The sequence below is a fragment of the Astatotilapia calliptera genome, chromosome 3, assembly GCF_964374335.1.
Source record: "Astatotilapia calliptera chromosome 3, fAstCal68.1, whole genome shotgun sequence".
Classification (NCBI taxonomy): Eukaryota; Metazoa; Chordata; class Actinopteri; order Cichliformes; family Cichlidae; genus Astatotilapia; species Astatotilapia calliptera.
The window spans coordinates 45,150,700-45,169,588 of record NC_137424.1 but is presented as its reverse complement, the minus strand read 5'-3'; the positions used below and the strand labels follow the sequence as shown (position 1 = coordinate 45,169,588).

Here is an 18,889-nt window from a genome sequence, read left to right as displayed (position 1 = left end):
TGTTGCGTCGTACCCTCAACAAGCTGTGTGTGTTTTGCCTCCGTGTTACCAGTGTTTTGTTTCCAGTTCCAGTTCAGTGTTTTCTGCTTCAGTGTTTTAGTCCACTAGCGTTTTTGTTTGTCTTTTGATGCCTTTAGTTAGTAAGAGGGTTTCCAGCAATAAAGCTGCGCTTTAAGTTGAACTTCTGTGTCTGAGTCCTGCATTTTGGATCCACCACTCCTGCTTGCACGCCTGCCACACAGCCAACCATGACAAACTGATCCTGATCCGCGGGTCGCGCTGTGTGTTTAAGTCTATGTGCAGAATCCCTGTACCTGCTCTCATTTACTGTTTGGTGGTTCTTGAAATTTTGTGAGATGTCACCTGAGATTCTGGCATTTCGGGCAAAATAAATTTCTATTAAAAAATCGATTCAGGATTTTAATGAATTGATTTTACGCTATCCAAGCCAGAATCGATTTTAATCGATGAATTGATTATAAAAACCCACCCCTAGTCATGAATTGGTTGTTGGGGTATTTTACCATTCAGTTTTAGTGTTGATCTGTCTGTGTGGGAAAGAGATGTATGTGGACACACATTTGAAGATTCATTGTCATCTATATTAAGACAAATTAAAACAACACATACACATCACTGTGACACGTCACTTAATACTTTACAATGGCAAAGACTCAAAGCTCAAAAAACTGTGACGAGCAGACATAACTGAGGTCTTTAGGATTAGAACTAAGTGCCTAAATGTAATTGACTCAATTTGTGGATCTCACCAGATGGAAAATGAATCCTATAAGTCCTTTAAAAACTGTGTAAGATCAGATATGTCAATAAAAGTAAAGCTCATTCTAAATTCTGCGAAACAAAATCACATAGTCAAAGGAATAAAGAAGGTGTTTATAGTAAGATGATCTAAAACACAAAACAATTAAATATTTGACATAATCCCCACAGAAACAAAAAAATATATTATCTAAGAGACATTTTTAATTTCCTTTTCTATTTAACCATTCAAAGAAAATGTGAATATATAGAAAAAATCAATCAATCAATAAAAGTCAATAATTAAAGTAAATAATAATTCAATGTTTACATGCATCTTCCAGTGTCTATCCGCCCCACCCCCACCCACACACACACACGTTGAAGGTAATCAGCACTTTTTTTTTGTTTTATTGAAAGCCAAACTGGTTACGTCTCTGTTTACTAAGAATAGCTTTGACCTTTGACCTCCACAAAACAATATCTGTAATATTTTCTCATGTAAGGTTCCAGTCATCCCCAAACCCTGAATTGGAAAGTTACTTGATGTAAAATGATTATTTGACCTCCATGGTGTGATGCAGGTGGCAGAAAGGAGGTAAAACCACTGAAGATGAGACATATGTCTCACCTCCAAGAAGCTCAGTCACAAACCTGTAGTAGACAGTTCAAGAAAGTAATTATTAATCTCCACAATAACTGTCAACTATAGAGCTTTTTGAAGAAACAGTAACAACATGTTAAAAAATTGTTTTATTTACCTGCATGGCTCAACTACAGTCACCAGCTTTTGGAGTTTTATCAGCTCTGATGGAGTAAAAATGACTAGTTTGTGCTTTTGTTTATCTAAAGCAGCAAAAAAAAGCCTCTTGATTCTTTAGTAGGCAAGAAACTATATTCATCGTTGAATTTCACCGAGTGGAAACATCCTGTATGAGTGGATCTTTCTGTTGCTCCAGTCTTATTTGCTCCTGTTTGTTTGTTCCTCCATATTAGCAGGATTTTCTGTAATGCATCCAATTTGGCTTGCTTTTTAGTGTCATAAAGCTGTTGAATTTTACTTGAAATAGTCTTTCGACATGGCAGTTGGAAAGATGAATCACCTGACTATCACATTTCTAATAACCTTCTTCTTCTACCACTGATAGTGCTCTGCAGTCCATTTGTCAGTTTGTCTGATGTTGACTTACTAATTGTGGTCCTGAAGCCAGTCATTTCATCAAGTTTGGGCTGCCGACACCTTTTGTTGGTACTCGGACTGCTAGCTCTAACAGCTCCCACAGTTTCTGTGCTCGCTGCAACATCTTTTGCATTTAGATGGTAGCATAAGGTTGAAGTGCTTCGGTGGTATGCAGATTTTTGTTTGCATAAAACCACGCTTTTATCAAGTCCTCCTTTGGGTAGTCTTTTGAAATGAAATTTGCCTCCGATCAGTCCTGCAGTCAGTATGCCAGTAAATTGTGCATTGACAAAAGTTGCGCTTAAATGCACTTTTTTAAATGCTTTAAATTCACACTTCTAATTAAAATATGTTAAAAACACAACAGCCTCAATAAACGCAGAGTAGTTTGGACCCAGAAGCAGGGTTCATACATCATCACTCAAAGACTAGATGGTTTATGAGGAAATGAATCATTCACAGGATTTGTGGAGTGTTTTTTTGTTTGTTTGTTTGTTTGTTTGGGGTTTTTTTTTTGCCTGTCCTGTTTGGCTCTTTTGCTATTAGAATTATTATCTAAAGGTGAAGAAAGATGCCCAACAGATTTACTTTACCAAATGGACCACCCCAGCCTTGACATAATGGTCTATTTGATTCACCTTTTATTGAAGAAAGAGGGAAAGAAAAACAGCTGAGAAGAGGGACGGGGATAAAGGGCAAAAAACAAAAACCAACAGAATAAGCAGAGAAAAAAAATACATATATCGATCACCTGCATCACCTGTTGAGAAAGAAAAAAGAAAACAAGCAAAGAAAATGAGAGCAATAGAATAAACAACATCATGATGATATATGGGAATATAACAGTAAATACTAAATATTAAACATTATTGTGCAGCACGTAAGATCAACAGAACACAGTGTGCTTTGAGGTAGGAGCCAAAAAGGGGTGTAGTTTGTGTGTGTGATCACCCGTGTGTACACCTGTGAGCATAAGCGCGCTTGTTTTTAAAAGGTTCCTTCATGCAATGATCTGCTAGAGGGTGTGGGGGGCCACAGCCCCGTCCTCCAGGGCATGAAGCAGGTATGGAGGAGATCCAGGCTCCAGACATCCAGAGGCCCCCAGAACACAGGAAACCAAGGAAGACCAACAGAGGGGCATCCAAGGGAAAGAAGCTGGTTTCATCATGGTATGTTTGTTCACGTGAAGCACAGTTTATCCAATACAAGTTGCTTCACAGAAATTACTGGACTCCCAGTAAGCTAGTCAGGTTGAAGCTTGCTGACACTAACACCTGCTGGAAATGTCAGGAAGACATTTTTTCTTTTGGTTTTCTTTAGCTATTGTTAGCTCTTATTTGTTTGTTGATACTGAGAAATGGACAGAGAACTAACAATATTATTACTCCTGTTGTATATGCTTATATGTTTCTGTCCATCCAAAACATGAATAATAAAAAAAAAAGAACTAGCAGGGAATAACGGCATAAAAGACTAATCAACTTGCACAAGACACTTAAGCACATTTTTATACTCCTATTCAAAAGTTTTCTTCTATTGAAGGGAGCATGAACATAGAGCCCACTCAGACCAGACAGCAACTGGTCGATGCTGCTTTGGTGAACATGATTGTGAAGGACTTGCAACCCTTTTTCCATAATTGCAGATGCTGCTTTCAGAGACTTTGTTGGTGTCTTGGACACAGCCTACACAACAGCCACCAGAAAAGCTCTAAAGGAAATGGTGGTGGAAAAGTTCAAGGAGGAAAAGAAGAAGGCGAAGAGAGAACTGGAGAAGGCTACAGCTGTTAGTCTCACCAGTGACATGTGGACATCCATTCATATGGATGGGTTCTTGGCTGTGACCTGTCATTTTGTTAATGAACAGGATACACTGTCCACAGTGTTGCTAGGAGTGGGACATTTTCCTAAGACACATACAGCAGAAAATATTGCTGAGGTGAAGAAGGCTTTGATGGAGGAGTGGGGCATCCAAAATAAGGTCAGATGCTTTGTCACAGATGCAGCACCAAACATGATTTCATGTTGGAAAATATTGAAAGTGTGCCACACAAAGTCCATTGACCATACTTTGAAGCTAATTGTCAGAAAATCAATTGATAACACACCTGGACTTGAGGAGCTCAGAGGTAAGGCTCAGAAGATAGTAAGCCATTTCTGGTCTAGCACAACAGCAAAGAAGCTCTGCCAAATGCAGCAGCAGATGGGCAGACCACATCTAAAGCTCCTGTAGGAGGTGGAATGGCACATACACCATGCTGCAGCGTTTGAATGAGGAAAGAGAGCCAGTTAGTGCTGAAGTGCCAAAATGAATTAAATAAATACATAATTAAATAATTCATAAATGTCTCAATAATGAATTAACTACATAATGAATTTAATAAATAAAATTGAAAACAAGTAAATGATTTATTCAATGTTTTAAATGAAATAAATTAGCATTTAATTAATTATTGAAACATTTATATAATTAATTAATGGCATATTTAATTATTTCATTTTGTCACATCTGGCCCTCTATAGTACAGGAATTTGTTGCTGGGGGTATTTTACCATTCAGTTTTAGTGTCGATCAGTCTGTAAGGGAAGGTTCTGACCTGAACTGTGACCAGTGTTTACTAGTCCAGATGTATGTGGACACACACATTGGAAGCTTCATTGTCATATATTTGGGGATGAATTTAGTTTATTTAACGCCAACACATTAAAACTCATACAATTCAAAACAACACATACACATGACTAAGATCCTGTGTCCCGTTACTTAACACTTTACAATGGCAAAGACTCAAAAACTGTGACAAATAGACATACCGGTAACTCAATTTGTTGCTCTCATCAGATAGAAAATGAATCCCGTAAGTCATTTAAAAAGTTTGTGTAAGATCAGATATGTCAGTAAAAGAAAAGCTCATTCTAAATTCTGCAAAACAAAGTCACATACTCAAAAGAATAAAGAAAATTTTTATATTAACATGATCTAAACACTAAACAATTAAAAATTTGAACCATAATCCTCACAGAAGTAAAAATTATAGAGTCTCTTTTTTTTTATTTCCTTTTCTATTTAAGTCATTCAAAACAAAATTGTGAATCTCTGGCAAAAAACAAAATCAATCAATAACATATATGTATATATATGTTATATATATATATATATCACATCTATTTAATAATTTAAAGAAAATAATTATTCAACGATTACATGCATTTTCCCAGTGTCTACTATAGTGCCATGAATGAACCCCCCCCCCCCCCCCCCACACACACACACACACACACGCACACACCTCCACCACACACACACACATACTACAAATACTATATCTGTGCTATTTTCTCCTGTAAGGCTCCAGTCATCCCCACAACCCTGAATTGGAAAGTTACTTGATGTAAAATGATTCTTTGAGACTTTTTTCTGCCTGTTCTTTGTTTATTTTTTTCCAAGCTTCTGGAATGACAGCAGGTTCTGCTTGATATTCTTTGGCAAATCTATTGTTGTATTTTGTCATAACATATTTCCAGTAGTCTGATGCCTCCAGGCTCTCGTCTGGTTGAATTTTCCAGTCTTTAAAAATGTGTTTGTAATCCTTATAAGGGTGTGGTTCATATTTTGTTTCACTGCAGCTAAATGATTTGTGACTTTTCACATTGGACGAGCATAACTCAGTGACAAGTATACCTGTTGCAGAGTTCCTGTATTCACCCAGACCCGATGGCCTATGCAGTGAAACAAAGTGCTCAGTATGGGCTTTTCCTCCTGCCTCACAGGGAGCTGCACAGAATGGACACTGTTTGCCACAACCAATCAGCTGCTTGAAAAGCTCATCCTGAGGCTCTACACAGAGATGTTGTAGTTTCATTTCAAAGGTAGAAACTTTAGACTCATTTCTAAGAGCTTTTTCTAAGTCACTCACAGATGTTGTGAGACAGCCAGCAAACTGTTCCTTGTCAGCATTGTTCAGTATCATGAAAGCACCAAGAGCATCCTGGGAAATGACCAGTTTATCACCAAGTTCTTTACAAATGTCTTCAACAAAAGCCTTGAAGTCATCATGCTCTCTGGTTTTGGCCTTTTCAATGGCAGAATTTATGCTGTCAATACATGACCGTAAATGTCGCTCCTCAAACTCAAAAACTGTCGACTCATTTGAGAAGCGCTTCTTTATCTGTTCAAGTATCCATGTCTTTACATACTTCTCATATGAGCGAATGTAGCTCACATAGTTTTGAAAATCATCCTTGGAGAGCAAATCCAGTAAAATTGAATACTGGAAGGACATTCTTGTGCTGAACTGCTCGAGTTTCCTCATTTCATCAATGATATCAGGACCCAGGGAGCGATTAACAAAGTCTTCAACAGCAGGCTTCAAACATCGATTTGTGAATTCTTCTGCCTTCTTCTGACACTGGTCTCGTTCATGAAACACATCTTTGAAGTCCTCATGAAACCTTTCCTTGTTTTTAATCAGACATCTGTACGGATCATTTTCTTCTAAGAAATCTTCGTGCATTTTCTGAAACTCTCTGGCTGCAAATCCACAGATGTGCTGTTTTAGAGAAACTTCAAACTCAGTATTTATCTTGACATCTTGATTGTTTTGGAGAGTCACATCAATCATGTGGAGGATCTCCTGGATGTAAGTGTCATGGTAATTGTTTTTGCTTTTCACTCGTTTATTCACAAACTCTGTGCAAATGTCTATAATTCTGTCAGCCAGATGTTGTGCAGCCATTATGTGATCCTGACGGGCAAGTAACTTGTTTGCTGTGTGTTTAAATTTGTTGAACCATCCTTCAGCTGTATATTTGAATGACTCGTTTCCACAACTTTTCAGACTCTTTTCACTTAATAACTCATTTGCACGCCCCCCCCTGTGTTTCAGATTTTCTCTCAGACAATAGGACACTCTGTCTGTGACATTCGAGGTTTTTTGTTCAGAGAAAGACAGTTTTTCTAAAGTTTCCTTCCACATCTTCTCAAACTCTTTGTCCAACTCTGCGTCTGTCATTTGGACTTTTTTCTTTCGACATTTATCAATTAATGCACGCACTTCTTTTTCAATCGCTTTTCTATGATTGTCTTTGATTTGATCAATTTCTGTCATTCCCTGTCTGATTTCTGCTGCTGCTTCAAGCTGATACATTGCACCAGTTTCTATTTCACGACGAAGGACCTTTGCACTGTTTGAGAACTCCTCTTTGTATCCTTCAACCAGATACACATGACCCTCTGTTTGCTCGAAATATTGTGTCAGATTGTCCAGAATCTTTGTCTCCCATGCAGACAGCACTTTGGAGGCTTCACTTTTCAAAGATCTGAGAAATTCTCTCATGTCAGATGTTTCAGATTTTGCTGCAATGGTACCAAAATTGTGAATTTTAGTTTCTGCATTTCTTACCCAGGTGTACATGTCTTTTCTGAACTCCCACTCCCATTTGTTGAACTCTGTGCAGAGCTTCATGTATGCATCAGCTACGAGGCTGTTTCTGAAGCTGAAGATGAAGTTTTCATGCTTTACTGCATTCCACAGGCTTTTCACCCACTCTTTAAACTCCATGATATCATTAGCAGATGACTCACAGTTTCTCAATAGTTGGATGATGTTTTTCTTGAGCTCATATACAGCCTCACTGTATCCTGCATTAACTGGTGCCATTGGTGGGTTTCCATTCCACAGTCCAGGAATGTACCAGTTCCCAGTGTCTGGACTGTACTCCATCACATCAGTGAAGCTCTTGTTCTCCTCTTTCTTTTCCATTTTGGCTGCTGCCTGAGTCATCTCATTCAACTGATCCAGGAGCAGTTTTCTGTCTCGTAAGTTCTTCTCATGGGCTGAAACATCCGACACATTCTGGTGAACAAACTGACATTTAGGCTTTTTGCCCACCTCCTTCATCCTGAGAAAAGCATGCACAACTATTTGTAGGATGTCTTTCATTTCAATTAAATTCTCCATTGCAATGTTGACTATGGTGACATCACTCAGCCCCACAACAAGTGTAGCAAGCTCATTGTCGTGCTCATAGCTGTTGTCCAGTTGTGCAAGTTCTGGTGACTTTAAGCCCTCAGTGTCAATGATCACCAAGAAGTCACATTTTAGGATGTTTTTGAAGTTTTCATTGATTTTGATAAGCAACATAAAGGCACCTCGAGTACATCGACCACTGCTGACTGCAAACTGCACTCCAAACATGGTGTTAAGGAGAGTGGACTTTCCTGTGCTCTGAACTCCAAGAACTGTGACTACCAATATCTTCCTCTTCTTTCCTTTTTTCTTTGGAGACACCAGGTCACTGAGCTGAGAGAGAACATCACTCACCCATCTGAGAGGGATGTTGGATGCATCTCCATCTACGAGCTCAAGAGGAAATCCATCAAGCAACAACTCTGCACACAGTTTGGGCAGATGGTGCAACTGTTGACGTGATGGGTCTGTTTTGGGGAGAGACAGTGAAGCTTCATAGATCTGACCCATTTCACGGAAGAAGTGTTCAATCCCCAGTGAGCTGTTGGAAATTTGTTTATCAATTTCTTTGATCTCCTCTTTGTTCTCAGAGTTCTTGCTTTTTTCTTTATATTTCTCCCTGAGTTCACACAGTTTTATACGAGACACATTATCGAGGTTCATTCTCATCCATTTCAGGAAATAAAACCTCTCTGTTCCTGGGCTTGATATCCCAGTGATGAAGTTTGTCATAGCTGTTGATATCTCATAAGAGTTCTGTTTTTGCCGCAGTTCTTCTTTCTGTTTCTGAAGATCACTTTTGTAATTTTCTACATTTTTAGATCCAACATGTCGAAGTCGAAATTCTTCCTTCTCTAACGAGGTCAATGTTTTCCATATTTGTCCTTGTCGGGGAAGCTCATCTTCTTTGTATTTATAAATGTCTTGAATTCCTGCCGTGATGGTTTTTGCATTTTCTTTTGCAGTCTGGCACTCTGGAGAGTCTTCATCAACCAGTATTCCCAGTTCATGAGCAACGTCCACCATCTCCTCTATTTTCATCTTCACCTCTGATTTCTCAACCACATTACTGACTGTTTTCTTCAAATCTTTTACAAAATTTGCGTCATTTTTCTGCTTTGTCTTAATAATGATGTTGTTTTTATTCAAGCCCAACTCAGATGCCACTTTTTCTAAAGCATCTAAATTGAAGCGCTTGCTCTCATAGTTGCCGACCAAGAAGATCTGTGCTTTGTGGTTTTGGCTTTTAAGCAGATTGATCACAGACTCAGACTCAGAATCCAAATGGTCAAAGAAGAGAAAAACTGCTGCAGATGTCTGACACAAAAAGGAGTATTGTGTTTCAAATGAAGCAATCTCCCCACGAAGGTTAGCTACTGCCACTGGCTGACTGAAAATATCAATGTTTTTGTTTCCACCAGGAAGATACCAAGTAATTTCAGTCAGTCCATTAGAAATTCTTCTTGGACTGTCACCACACTCCATGTTGTGGTGAACAAAGGTGTCGTGGTATTGCTGATCATTGCTCAGAAGTTTATTGAGAATCTCTGACTTGGACAAAGAGCACTCACCCAGTCTGACAAAAGAGACCATTGGAAGTTCAGAGAGAACGATTCTTTCTTCAATGAAGCCCTTTGACTGTGAAAGAGACTGAGGTCTGTACTTTTTAACAATGTCTCTCATGGCCCACAGCATGAGTGTGCACTGTCCTGTGTCACAATTGGGAAGCAGCAGAGGAACAGAGAACTGACACATGGACATTTTTAGTGCCATTTCCTGCTGTAGAAAACCATCAGAACACAGAAAGAGAGCAGTGATTACGTCGAGGGGGTTCACCATGTCATCTGTGTTTGGACTGCAGACCAGACTTTTAAGACTGAACTTTTTACTCCCTGATTCATCATCACTGTTTGACTCACACTGTAATGTGCATTTCACATTCCTAGCAGTGACATTAAACATCATTAGTTTCTTTAGAAAATACCATGGTAGGTCAGATTTACACTTGGCAGGTTCATCAGTGGTGGTCCTCATGCCAATCTCAAGTATTCTGCTGAGCGATAGCTTCCCTCTGTAGTACTGCTTCAAGCCCAGTTCTTCCAATAAGCTCTCCAGATGTTTCACTGTGGATGTGGGAGTTAAAAGTTATTACATCCTGTTTTTATCCAGTATGCCATCTTTTTTTAAATTTTTTGAATGCTGTAAGGCATTCACACTATTGAGTTTCTGTTTCTCTTTATTCTTTATACTTTATTGTGTGTATGCTGAGGCATTCACACTATTGAGTTCCTGTTTCTCTTTATTCTTTGTCCTTTACAATACTGTGGATGCTTAATCACCATCCACGGTTTTGTTCTTCAGTATTGTTCTTCTAATCTTCTATAACAAATTTATCTTAAAATCTTTTCTTTAAACTGCTGCTGTGTCCACAGCGTTTTGCTCTACAGGTATGATATTACCCTCAAAACGTAGCCATCGCTGTCCTCTTTCATCCAATGTGTTTATTATTGTAATAGGTGTTATGGTTCTGTCATAAATGTCACCGATGCACAGCCTCCTCCCTCCAACTCCTCCATAGACTCTAATGTTAAAATGGCTCAGAAAGTTCGTTTGAAAATCAGAAGGCTGTCTTTACACTGTCACCACGTCCATATAATAAACTCCACAGGCATGAAAACTGGGAATTCAGTAGACTAGACATTGCTGCCACTCACGGTGAAAGAATTTTGTCAATACAAGTTGTCGTTTTCTTTTGGGAATGATTTGTTTCGGGCTGACTTTTCTGTTCATTTTAAGCAGCAGAAGTGGGACGCATTTCTGTGTGCGTGTGTATGGTGCCACTGGGTGCAGTCTCTATAGCAACCAGGCTCACACCTGCCTGCTTCTGTCTCTCACTCAGTGTTGCCAACTTAGCGACTTTGTTGCTATATTTAGCGAGTTTTCAGACCCCCTTAGCGACTTTTTTTTCTAAAAAGCGACTAGCGAAAAATCTTGCGACTTTTTCTGGTGTTATTGGAGACTTATTTATGATGACTTTTTGACGTGAAAGGGCGTGTTGCTCTTACTCTCAACAAGCAGCGATGTCGCCGTGGGCACCTCACCCGTGCTAAAGTGCTCACGGGCGGAGGATAGTCCTCCCCCTGCTGCAGGAGATGTTCACACCTATGCATCCAAACTGCAAATGAACCGCGCATGAGCGAAGCCGCTGCTCCAGCACTGACTGTAACGCAGTCAGTTCATCTTTTACTCTTATGCTGTTTTGTGGATCACGAGGTTTAAAACTACTTATAAACACACACACACACAAAGTAACTCCACCAGAGTGCCTATTTCGGGTCACTTTTGCCGGTCGAAGCCAGGATAAATTAGTAGGGTTGGAATTGTGACATTAAAAAACAATAATTGCTAAAATATATTTAATTTGTACTTCTAAATAAATTCTAAATGTCTTTAGGACGCTTTTTGCTCACTTTATGTCTCTTCCACGATTATATTTCTCTCTCCAACAGCGTAGGTTAAAATTACGTTAGCATGACCAATTATGCAAATTAGGTGATGATGTCATCTAGCGACCTCTAGCGACTTTTAGGACAACCAATAGCAATTTTCCTTACTGGGGAGTTGGCAACACTGCTCTCACTCTGCCAAGATTCATCTTAAACACTTCTCTTTCAACTGCTGCTGTGTCCGCAGTGTTTGCTCTACAGCCATTATTTTACCCTCAAAACGTAGCCATTGTTGTTCTCTTTCCAACACCGTGTCTTTCAAAGCTCAGACATTTAAACTTTTTAAACTGTGTGGATCCAAGTGGAGGGATCACATTTTAGATATTCAGTGATTCAAAGAACATGAACATTTAATATTTATTCAGATGTTTTCTGACTCAAAATTTTCTTTTCTCATTGCTCAGCTTTTTCTGATCTCCATTTTAAACACATTCAGCTTTTTTTAAATTTCTTCTTCAGTGTGAACGTCAGCTTTCACCAGTTCTGCACTTTTGTTTTCAGGTGAAAAATTCTGTATTTTCCAGCTCATTCAACATTTTTAACTTAACATTCAGCAATTATTTCATTTCAGATTATAACATTCAGCTATCAGCATCCACACTGCAGTTTCTTCAGAACATGCATTTTCTAGTTCTCGTTTCTTCCATATGCTTTTTGACCTTTAAGCTCTTAAGCACCCACGCACCCAAAGATGGGTTTAAAAGGGAGGAGATCGCAGGGATCAGAAAACCACTAGGAGCTTAACAGGTTAACTAGTTCCACAATTTTTGTGTTATTTTTACCATTCAAATTTTACAATATTCTGCTATTTCTCCTCTTTATGGCTTTATCTTTTGGTACTTATTGCTTTTATACTTTTTAAAATATTAAGCTTTTTATGAATTTTAGGTCCCATTGGCTCCACAAACAACATGCACAGGCACCTAAGAACTGTCCACCCATCAGTGCAATGGGAAGATAAAATGCAGTCAGTTGAGTGTGATATTAATATTTCTAAATGCCAACCTTTCCCTTAATTAAAGATCTGGGCGTTCTTTCCCCCCCCCCCCCTTTTTTTCCCCATATTTTAATTTATATTTTATTGTGTTGTGGTTTGCAGTGTTTTGTGTTGTTTCACTTTAAATTTGTTTAAAAGGAAAAAGCTGAAAATTTAAGTAGTTAAAAGTAGAAATGTATGAAATGTAAATAGTTGGTTTCTGTATTTTATAATTTATTTATTACATTTTATGTGGAGTGAATAAATAAAAGTATATTTACAGTGGCCCCTAGAGACAAAGCACGTACACACTCCAAAACACGTACAAACTCCGGAGCACGTACAAACTGTTGAGCTTTTGTTACCTAGTGACTACACAAGCCAGGCAGTGTTGCCAACTCCTCAGTAAGGAAAATCGCTGTTGGTTGTCCTAAAAGTCGCTAGAAGTCGCTAAATGACATCATCGCCTAATTTGCATAATTGGTCATGCTAATCTAATTGTAACTTATGTTGTTGGAGAGAGAAATAACATTGTGGAAGTGAGTAAAAAACGTCCTAAATGCATTTAGAGTTTATTTAGAACTACAAATTAAATTTCTTTTAGCAATTATTGTTTTTTTTAATGTCACAATTCCAACCCTGCTCCTTTACCCGGGCTTGGACCGGCAAAAGTGACCCGAAATAGGCACTCTGGTGGAGTTACTTTGTGTGTGTGTGTTTATAAGTAGTTTTAAACCTTGTGATCCACAAAACAGCATAAGAGTAAAAGAGTAAAAGAAGAACTGACTGCGTTACAGCACCTGCTGCTTGTTGAGAGTAAAAGCGATACGCGCTTTCACGTCTTTTTTTAGCGACTTTTTCTCTAAAAAAAGTCGCTAAGGGGTCTGAAAACTCGCTAAATATAGCGACAAAGTCGCTAAGTTGGCAACACTGAAGCCAGGAAGTACCAACAATCGGATTGGGTGTGTGGTAGTAACAGGTAAATGAAGGTTTTTTTTAATTATTTGAATATACACTCAACAAAAATATAAACGCAACACCTTTGTTACTGCTCCCATTCCCCATGGGATGGACGTAGAGACCTAAAATTCATTCCAGATACACAATATAACCATCCCTCCCAAACAGTGGTCACAAATCAGTCCAAATGTGTGGTAGTGGGCACATCTGCCATATTGAGATAATCCATCCCACCTCACAGGTGTGCCACATCAGGATGCTGATCTGACATCATGAGTAGTGCACAGGTGTACCTCAGACTGCCCACAACAAAAGGCCACCCTGGAATGTGCAGTTTTTTGCGCTATTGGGGGTCTGGGGACCCAGAACCGGTCAGTATCTGGTGTGACCACCATTTGCCTCATGCAGTGCAACACATCGTCGCATGGAGTCTATCAGATTGTCAATTGTGGCCTGTGGAATGTTGGTCCACTCCACTTCAATGGCTGTGCGAGGTTGTTGGATATTCGTGGGAACTGGTACACGCTGTCGTATACGCCGGTCAAGCACATCCCGAACATGCTCAATGGGTGACATGTCCGGTGAGTATGCTGGCCATGCAAGAACTGGGACATTCTCAGCTGCCATCTGCCCTGAACAATGTGAACCATGATTCATCCGTGAAGCGCACACCTCTCCAACGTGCCAGACGCCATCGAATGTGAGCATTTGCCCACACAAGTCTGTTACGGCGACGAGCTGGAGTCAGGTCAAGACCCCGATGAGGACGACGGGCATGCAGTTGAGCGTCCCTGAGACGGTTTCTGACAGTTTGTGCAGAAATTGTTTGGTTGTGCAAACCAATTGTTCCAGCAGCTGTCTGGGTGGCTGGTCTCAGACGATCTTGGAGGTGAACCTGCTGGATGTGGAGGTCCTGGGCTGGTGTGGTTACACGAGGTCTGCGGTTGTGAGGCCGGTTGGATGTGCTGCCATATTCTCTGAAACGCCTGTGGAGACGGCTTATGGTTGAGAAATGAACATTCAATGCACGGGTGACAGATCTGGTTGACATTCCTGCTGTCAGCATGCCAATTGCACGCTCCCTCATTGCTTGTGGCATCTGTGGCATTTTGCTGTGAGACAAAACTGCACATTCCAGGGTGGCCTTTTGTTGTGGGCAGTCTGAGGTACACCTGTGCACTACTCATGATGTCAGATCAGCATCCTGATGTGGCACACCTGTGAGGTGGGATGGATTATCTCAATATAGCAGATGTGCCCACTACCACACATTTGGACTGATTTGTGACCACTGTTTGGGAGGGATGGTTATATTGTGTATCTGGAATGAATTTTAGGTCTCTACGTCCATCCCATGGGGAATGGGAGCAGTAACAAAGGTGTTGCGTTTATATTTTTGTTGAGTGTACTATGCACTTAATGCATACATATTATTAAAATTTAGGCTGTAATGGTTGTATTGATGTATAGCAACTTGAAATGCTCCCAAAAATGGCACTACAGCATGTAAAAATATAATATAAGCTCTGGCGGACTTGGTTCTATGGTAGGTCTTAAAGGGTTAAAGCAACAAAACAACCCGAAGAGCCGGTTGGGAGCTGAAAGAGCCGGCTGTTTTTAGTGAGCCAAGCCGAAAGAGACAGTTCTCTAAAAAGAGCCGAAAATCCCATCACTAGTAGAAACAACATTCAGACTTTAAAATGCTCTCAAATTATTTGGTTACTCGTGTGTAATTCGCCTTTTTCATATCTTTTACTGTTTTCATCTAATCCCGCTTTAGGTTTTTAGGCATCATTGTGATTTTTCAGAAAATACATGCGTTGCTATGGTTGCTATGCATTTAACTTTCAGTGGCTCACTGGACCTTTCTGAATCTATTCTTCATGTCCAAAAAAAGTTATAGATTTATAGAGTTATAGATTTCTGTCAAACACAAAGTCTGAAAACTCTCCATAGAAACACAATGGAGATGCTGCTTGAAATCAGAGCTGTAATTCTCTAACAGGGGGCATTTTCGAATTGTCATATCTCCTAAACGAAAGGATGTGAAAACGTTGGTGTATTCAAATTGAGCATATTTAGACTGATTGACTGGCAAAGGACTGGCAAAGGTATTTGTGTGCGTGCCTGTGTGTGTGTCTCTGTGTGTCCGTGTGTGTCCGTTTGTTTGTCTGCGTTTATGTTTGCGTCCATGTTTGTACACATTGTTTGCTGGACGTGGGTTATGTGTCTCTGCGTTTCTGTGTGTCAGCATTGTTAAGAATGTAATTTTTACCTTATTTTAACTTATCTCCTGGCTGTTTCTTCTTGCTTTTCTAAAGTTTTTTCCCATTTTTGAGTTGAAAGGTAGTTCTGAGGAAACTTGAGCTTTTTTCAGCTGGCCATTTTGCTTTTCCAAGATTTCTGGTACTTTTCTGCTAAATTATAGTATTTCTCCAGCTATTTTACATTCTACTAAGTTATACTATTATACTATTGTATATTAAGTTATACTGTTACAGTCTTTCTGCCAAGTTATGTTTGTCCTAAATATTAACATTTCTGCTGAATTACAATACTTCTGCTATGTTGTACTATTTCTGATAAGTTTCTTCTGAGTTATTGGATTTCTGCAAAGTTATTACAATTTCAACAACTTTTCAACTAGTGATTTCAGCCTCTTCAGCTATTTTCAGCTGTTTTCAGCAGACAGTTTCTGCCTTACAGCATTCACACAGCATTTTAGCAGGAAATGCAATTTTTCTAGTGTGTGTTAACATTTACTTGTGTGTGTAGGGTAAGAACAGACTGACCTTTAATTTGATCCTTCATGTCTTCAGGAGCATGGCTGGACTTTTCTTCCTCTGTTTTCAGGTTGTTGGACTCTGAGCTCTTCATGTCTATCGAATCTTGCTCAGTTTCTTCCTCTCTGCATGTAATCACTGTGTAGTTCTCACTGTCACCAGCAGGAGTGTCCAAATGCTGATACACTAACTCACTGCTGATATTGAACACTGTTGTCTTTACATCACGACAAGTATCTGTGGGGATAATAATAGTTATACTGATAATATTAATAATGGTCTTACGTACAGACCTCACATTATTTCATGTCTTTCTGCTGTAGCAATAAAAAGCATAAAGCTGACTTTTACCTCCTGCAACAATCTGCTGACAGTCATGTCTGCAGGCAGAAGATGGTGCTGACGGAGGGTCGTTTACTTCCTCACAGTATAGCTCAACAACTAAATCTTCATCATTGTTTTCCTTTTACAAATGATGATAAAACAAGAAAAAAAACACATATGAATATATTTTTGCAAATGCAATATCTCCAGAGAACAATATCTCTGTTTTACACACTTTACCTCCATTGTTGATAGAATCTGCCATCAGGGAGTAACTATTGGAGCAACTATTTATGCTCCATGACTGTTTAATAGTTCACATTTTGAAAAAGGCTACAAACTCTCTGCCTGTCCTTTCATCTCACAAACAATTGGAGCGCTTTCTAAAAATTAAGCAATAGAAAGCAAATAAACAAAACACTGTGCACGATTTTTATACTTTACAGCACCATGCCCTAAAATATGCCCTAAGATCCATATAAGTGTCAATACAATAACAAACAGAGTGTTTTAACATTTTCCATACATGCACATGGCACCAGGACAAACTAGGTCACAGGTTGATAATTCTGACCACTCCTCTTACACTGTTAGATGAACACTTTTGTTTTCACTCAGGATCATGTGACCTTTTGTAAAGTTGTTTAGTGCCTCATTTCCTTTCATTCTGTAAAGCAGTGTAGTGCATCTTAGGTGCTGTACAAAGTGTTAGTTTAACACTTTCAATTTTACTCAGGTTTGTGTGATTTCTTGTACAGATTTTACAGTAATTTAACTCTGCAGATTAACTTTTCAGCAGATTAAAGACATTTTGTCCAAAAGAAGCCATGAAACAGGGTAGAAAAAACCATTTACATGAAAATGAACTAAAACTAAACTTAAAAAATAAAACTAGACGTGAAAAAAAAAACATTTAAATATATTTTTTAATAATCTGCCGATCCCGACTCTTATTTGAAAATGAAAAATTATGCTTTCGATATGGACATATAGAAATATGTCTCAGAAGGGTTGCATATTGATACGATATGACACACATTTGTACACATTTGTTCCATGCTGAGACTTGAATGCAGAAGCTGGAAGGCTTGAATTTGCCTCAAAACCCCATGTAGGCGAGCAACACGATCTGTGGTTATCAGGCGATTCATTCACGCATATTTAGGGTTTTGTGAGTGAGCAAGAGACATGTTACATGTAGCTTTAGACATTTGAAAGTCAAAGTGATCGGATTCATGAAGCTGAACGTAAAAATTATTTGTGGTCAGATTGCTTTGTAGTTGTGTGTGGATTGAAGCATTCACGAGCCCTTAAAGGTTACACACAAATCATTGGATACATTTCTAAAGCTTAGTTTATGCTTGTAGATCATATCGTACGCATTTTTATTTAAAAGTAGGCCTGCACATGCCCGTGTTGTTTATTCTCCTATTCAAGTGATTGTTAAACAGTTCTTAAAAAGCTCTTCTTCTTTTTATGACATCTTATTATTCTTGTAATAAGTATATGCATTATCCTCTCTGAATGGCATCATTTTCTTAGCCCCCACCTGCACCACACAAACCACAGACACACACAAGCACGCATGGCTCTTTTTGTCACAGTGTTCGGCTGGAGGGTCTAAAATAGCTCTTTTGATGTTGAAGGTTCATGTATGTACCCCTGATCTAGACAGTGATAATCACATTATAATATCTGTCCCACTACACCAGACTTTGTGACCTGTTATCATTTGCAACCTAAAAATGCACGTAATGCAATCTTATCACCACTAGATTTAAGGTTAAATCACAACCCATTAATCAGACTGTGTGGCCACAAAGAATGGGGTGGAAAAAGCATTAAACAACTTACCATTACCGAAGAGATCTGTCCGTCTAACCTTTCTGCTTCTGCACTGTAGGCAGTAAGACAGTTTTCCTGTTTCTGTAGATAAGTCACTTCCTTTGAATTCTTCAAATAGTGTAGTGCAGCGGGGATGCTGGCCACCCCTTTATACCGTTAGATGGAACACTTTCATTTTCAGTCAAGATCATGTGATTTCTTGTAAAGGGGTTTAGTGCCTCACTTACTTTCATTCCTTGAGGCAGTGTAGTGCAGAGGGGATTGTAACTGCCCCTTCAGTGAAGAGTAAACATGAGAATGACATGTTATGACAATAACTTTATGTTCCACACAAACATGCAAGCACAAAAATAATGATGCGCAGCTGTGTAATGTGCTTCAAAAGTTAAATTTAAATAGTATAAAAATAAGTAACACTATGATTACTTATTTATGATTAGGTGTATAGAGGTTGCAGTGGCTCTGAACTCTAAAATAATTTGGAAGAAATGGTGCTGGTTGCAGTCAAGTGTTTCAGTCAAAGTTTTCCTCACTCTTAGCTTGGTGTTTTGTGTGATAGTTTTAATGTACTTAGAGACACATTAGACA

The 18,889-nt window shown here is 39.0% G+C and overlaps 1 protein-coding gene across 1 annotated transcript; it reads right to left on the bottom strand.

Moving 5' to 3' along the window:
- Positions 1-5,273: 5,273 nt before the first annotated feature.
- LOC113018927 (interferon-induced very large GTPase 1-like) lies at positions 5,274-18,443 on the bottom strand. Its single transcript, XM_026162357.2, has 4 exons — positions 18,311-18,443; positions 16,484-16,595; positions 16,142-16,369; positions 5,274-10,030 (listed from the first exon to the last, which is right to left on the bottom strand). The coding sequence occupies exons 1-4, from the start codon at positions 18,311-18,313 to the stop codon at positions 5,322-5,324; spliced, it is 5,052 nt and encodes a 1,683-aa protein (XP_026018142.1). The 5' UTR covers positions 18,314-18,443; the 3' UTR covers positions 5,274-5,321.
- Between the last annotated feature and the right edge of the window lie 446 nt (positions 18,444-18,889).

Excerpts from the sequence above, each read along its gene's own strand:
- LOC113018927 (XM_026162357.2), bottom strand. Across the intron at positions 16,370-16,483 it reads TCAGCAGATTGTTGCAGGAG|ATACTTGTCGTGATGTAAAG; the intron begins GTAAAAGTCAGC and ends TTATCCCCACAG. Across the intron at positions 10,031-16,141 it reads CATGAAGGATCAAATTAAAG|TGAAACATCTGGAGAGCTTA; the intron begins GTCAGTCTGTTC and ends CCACATCCACAG.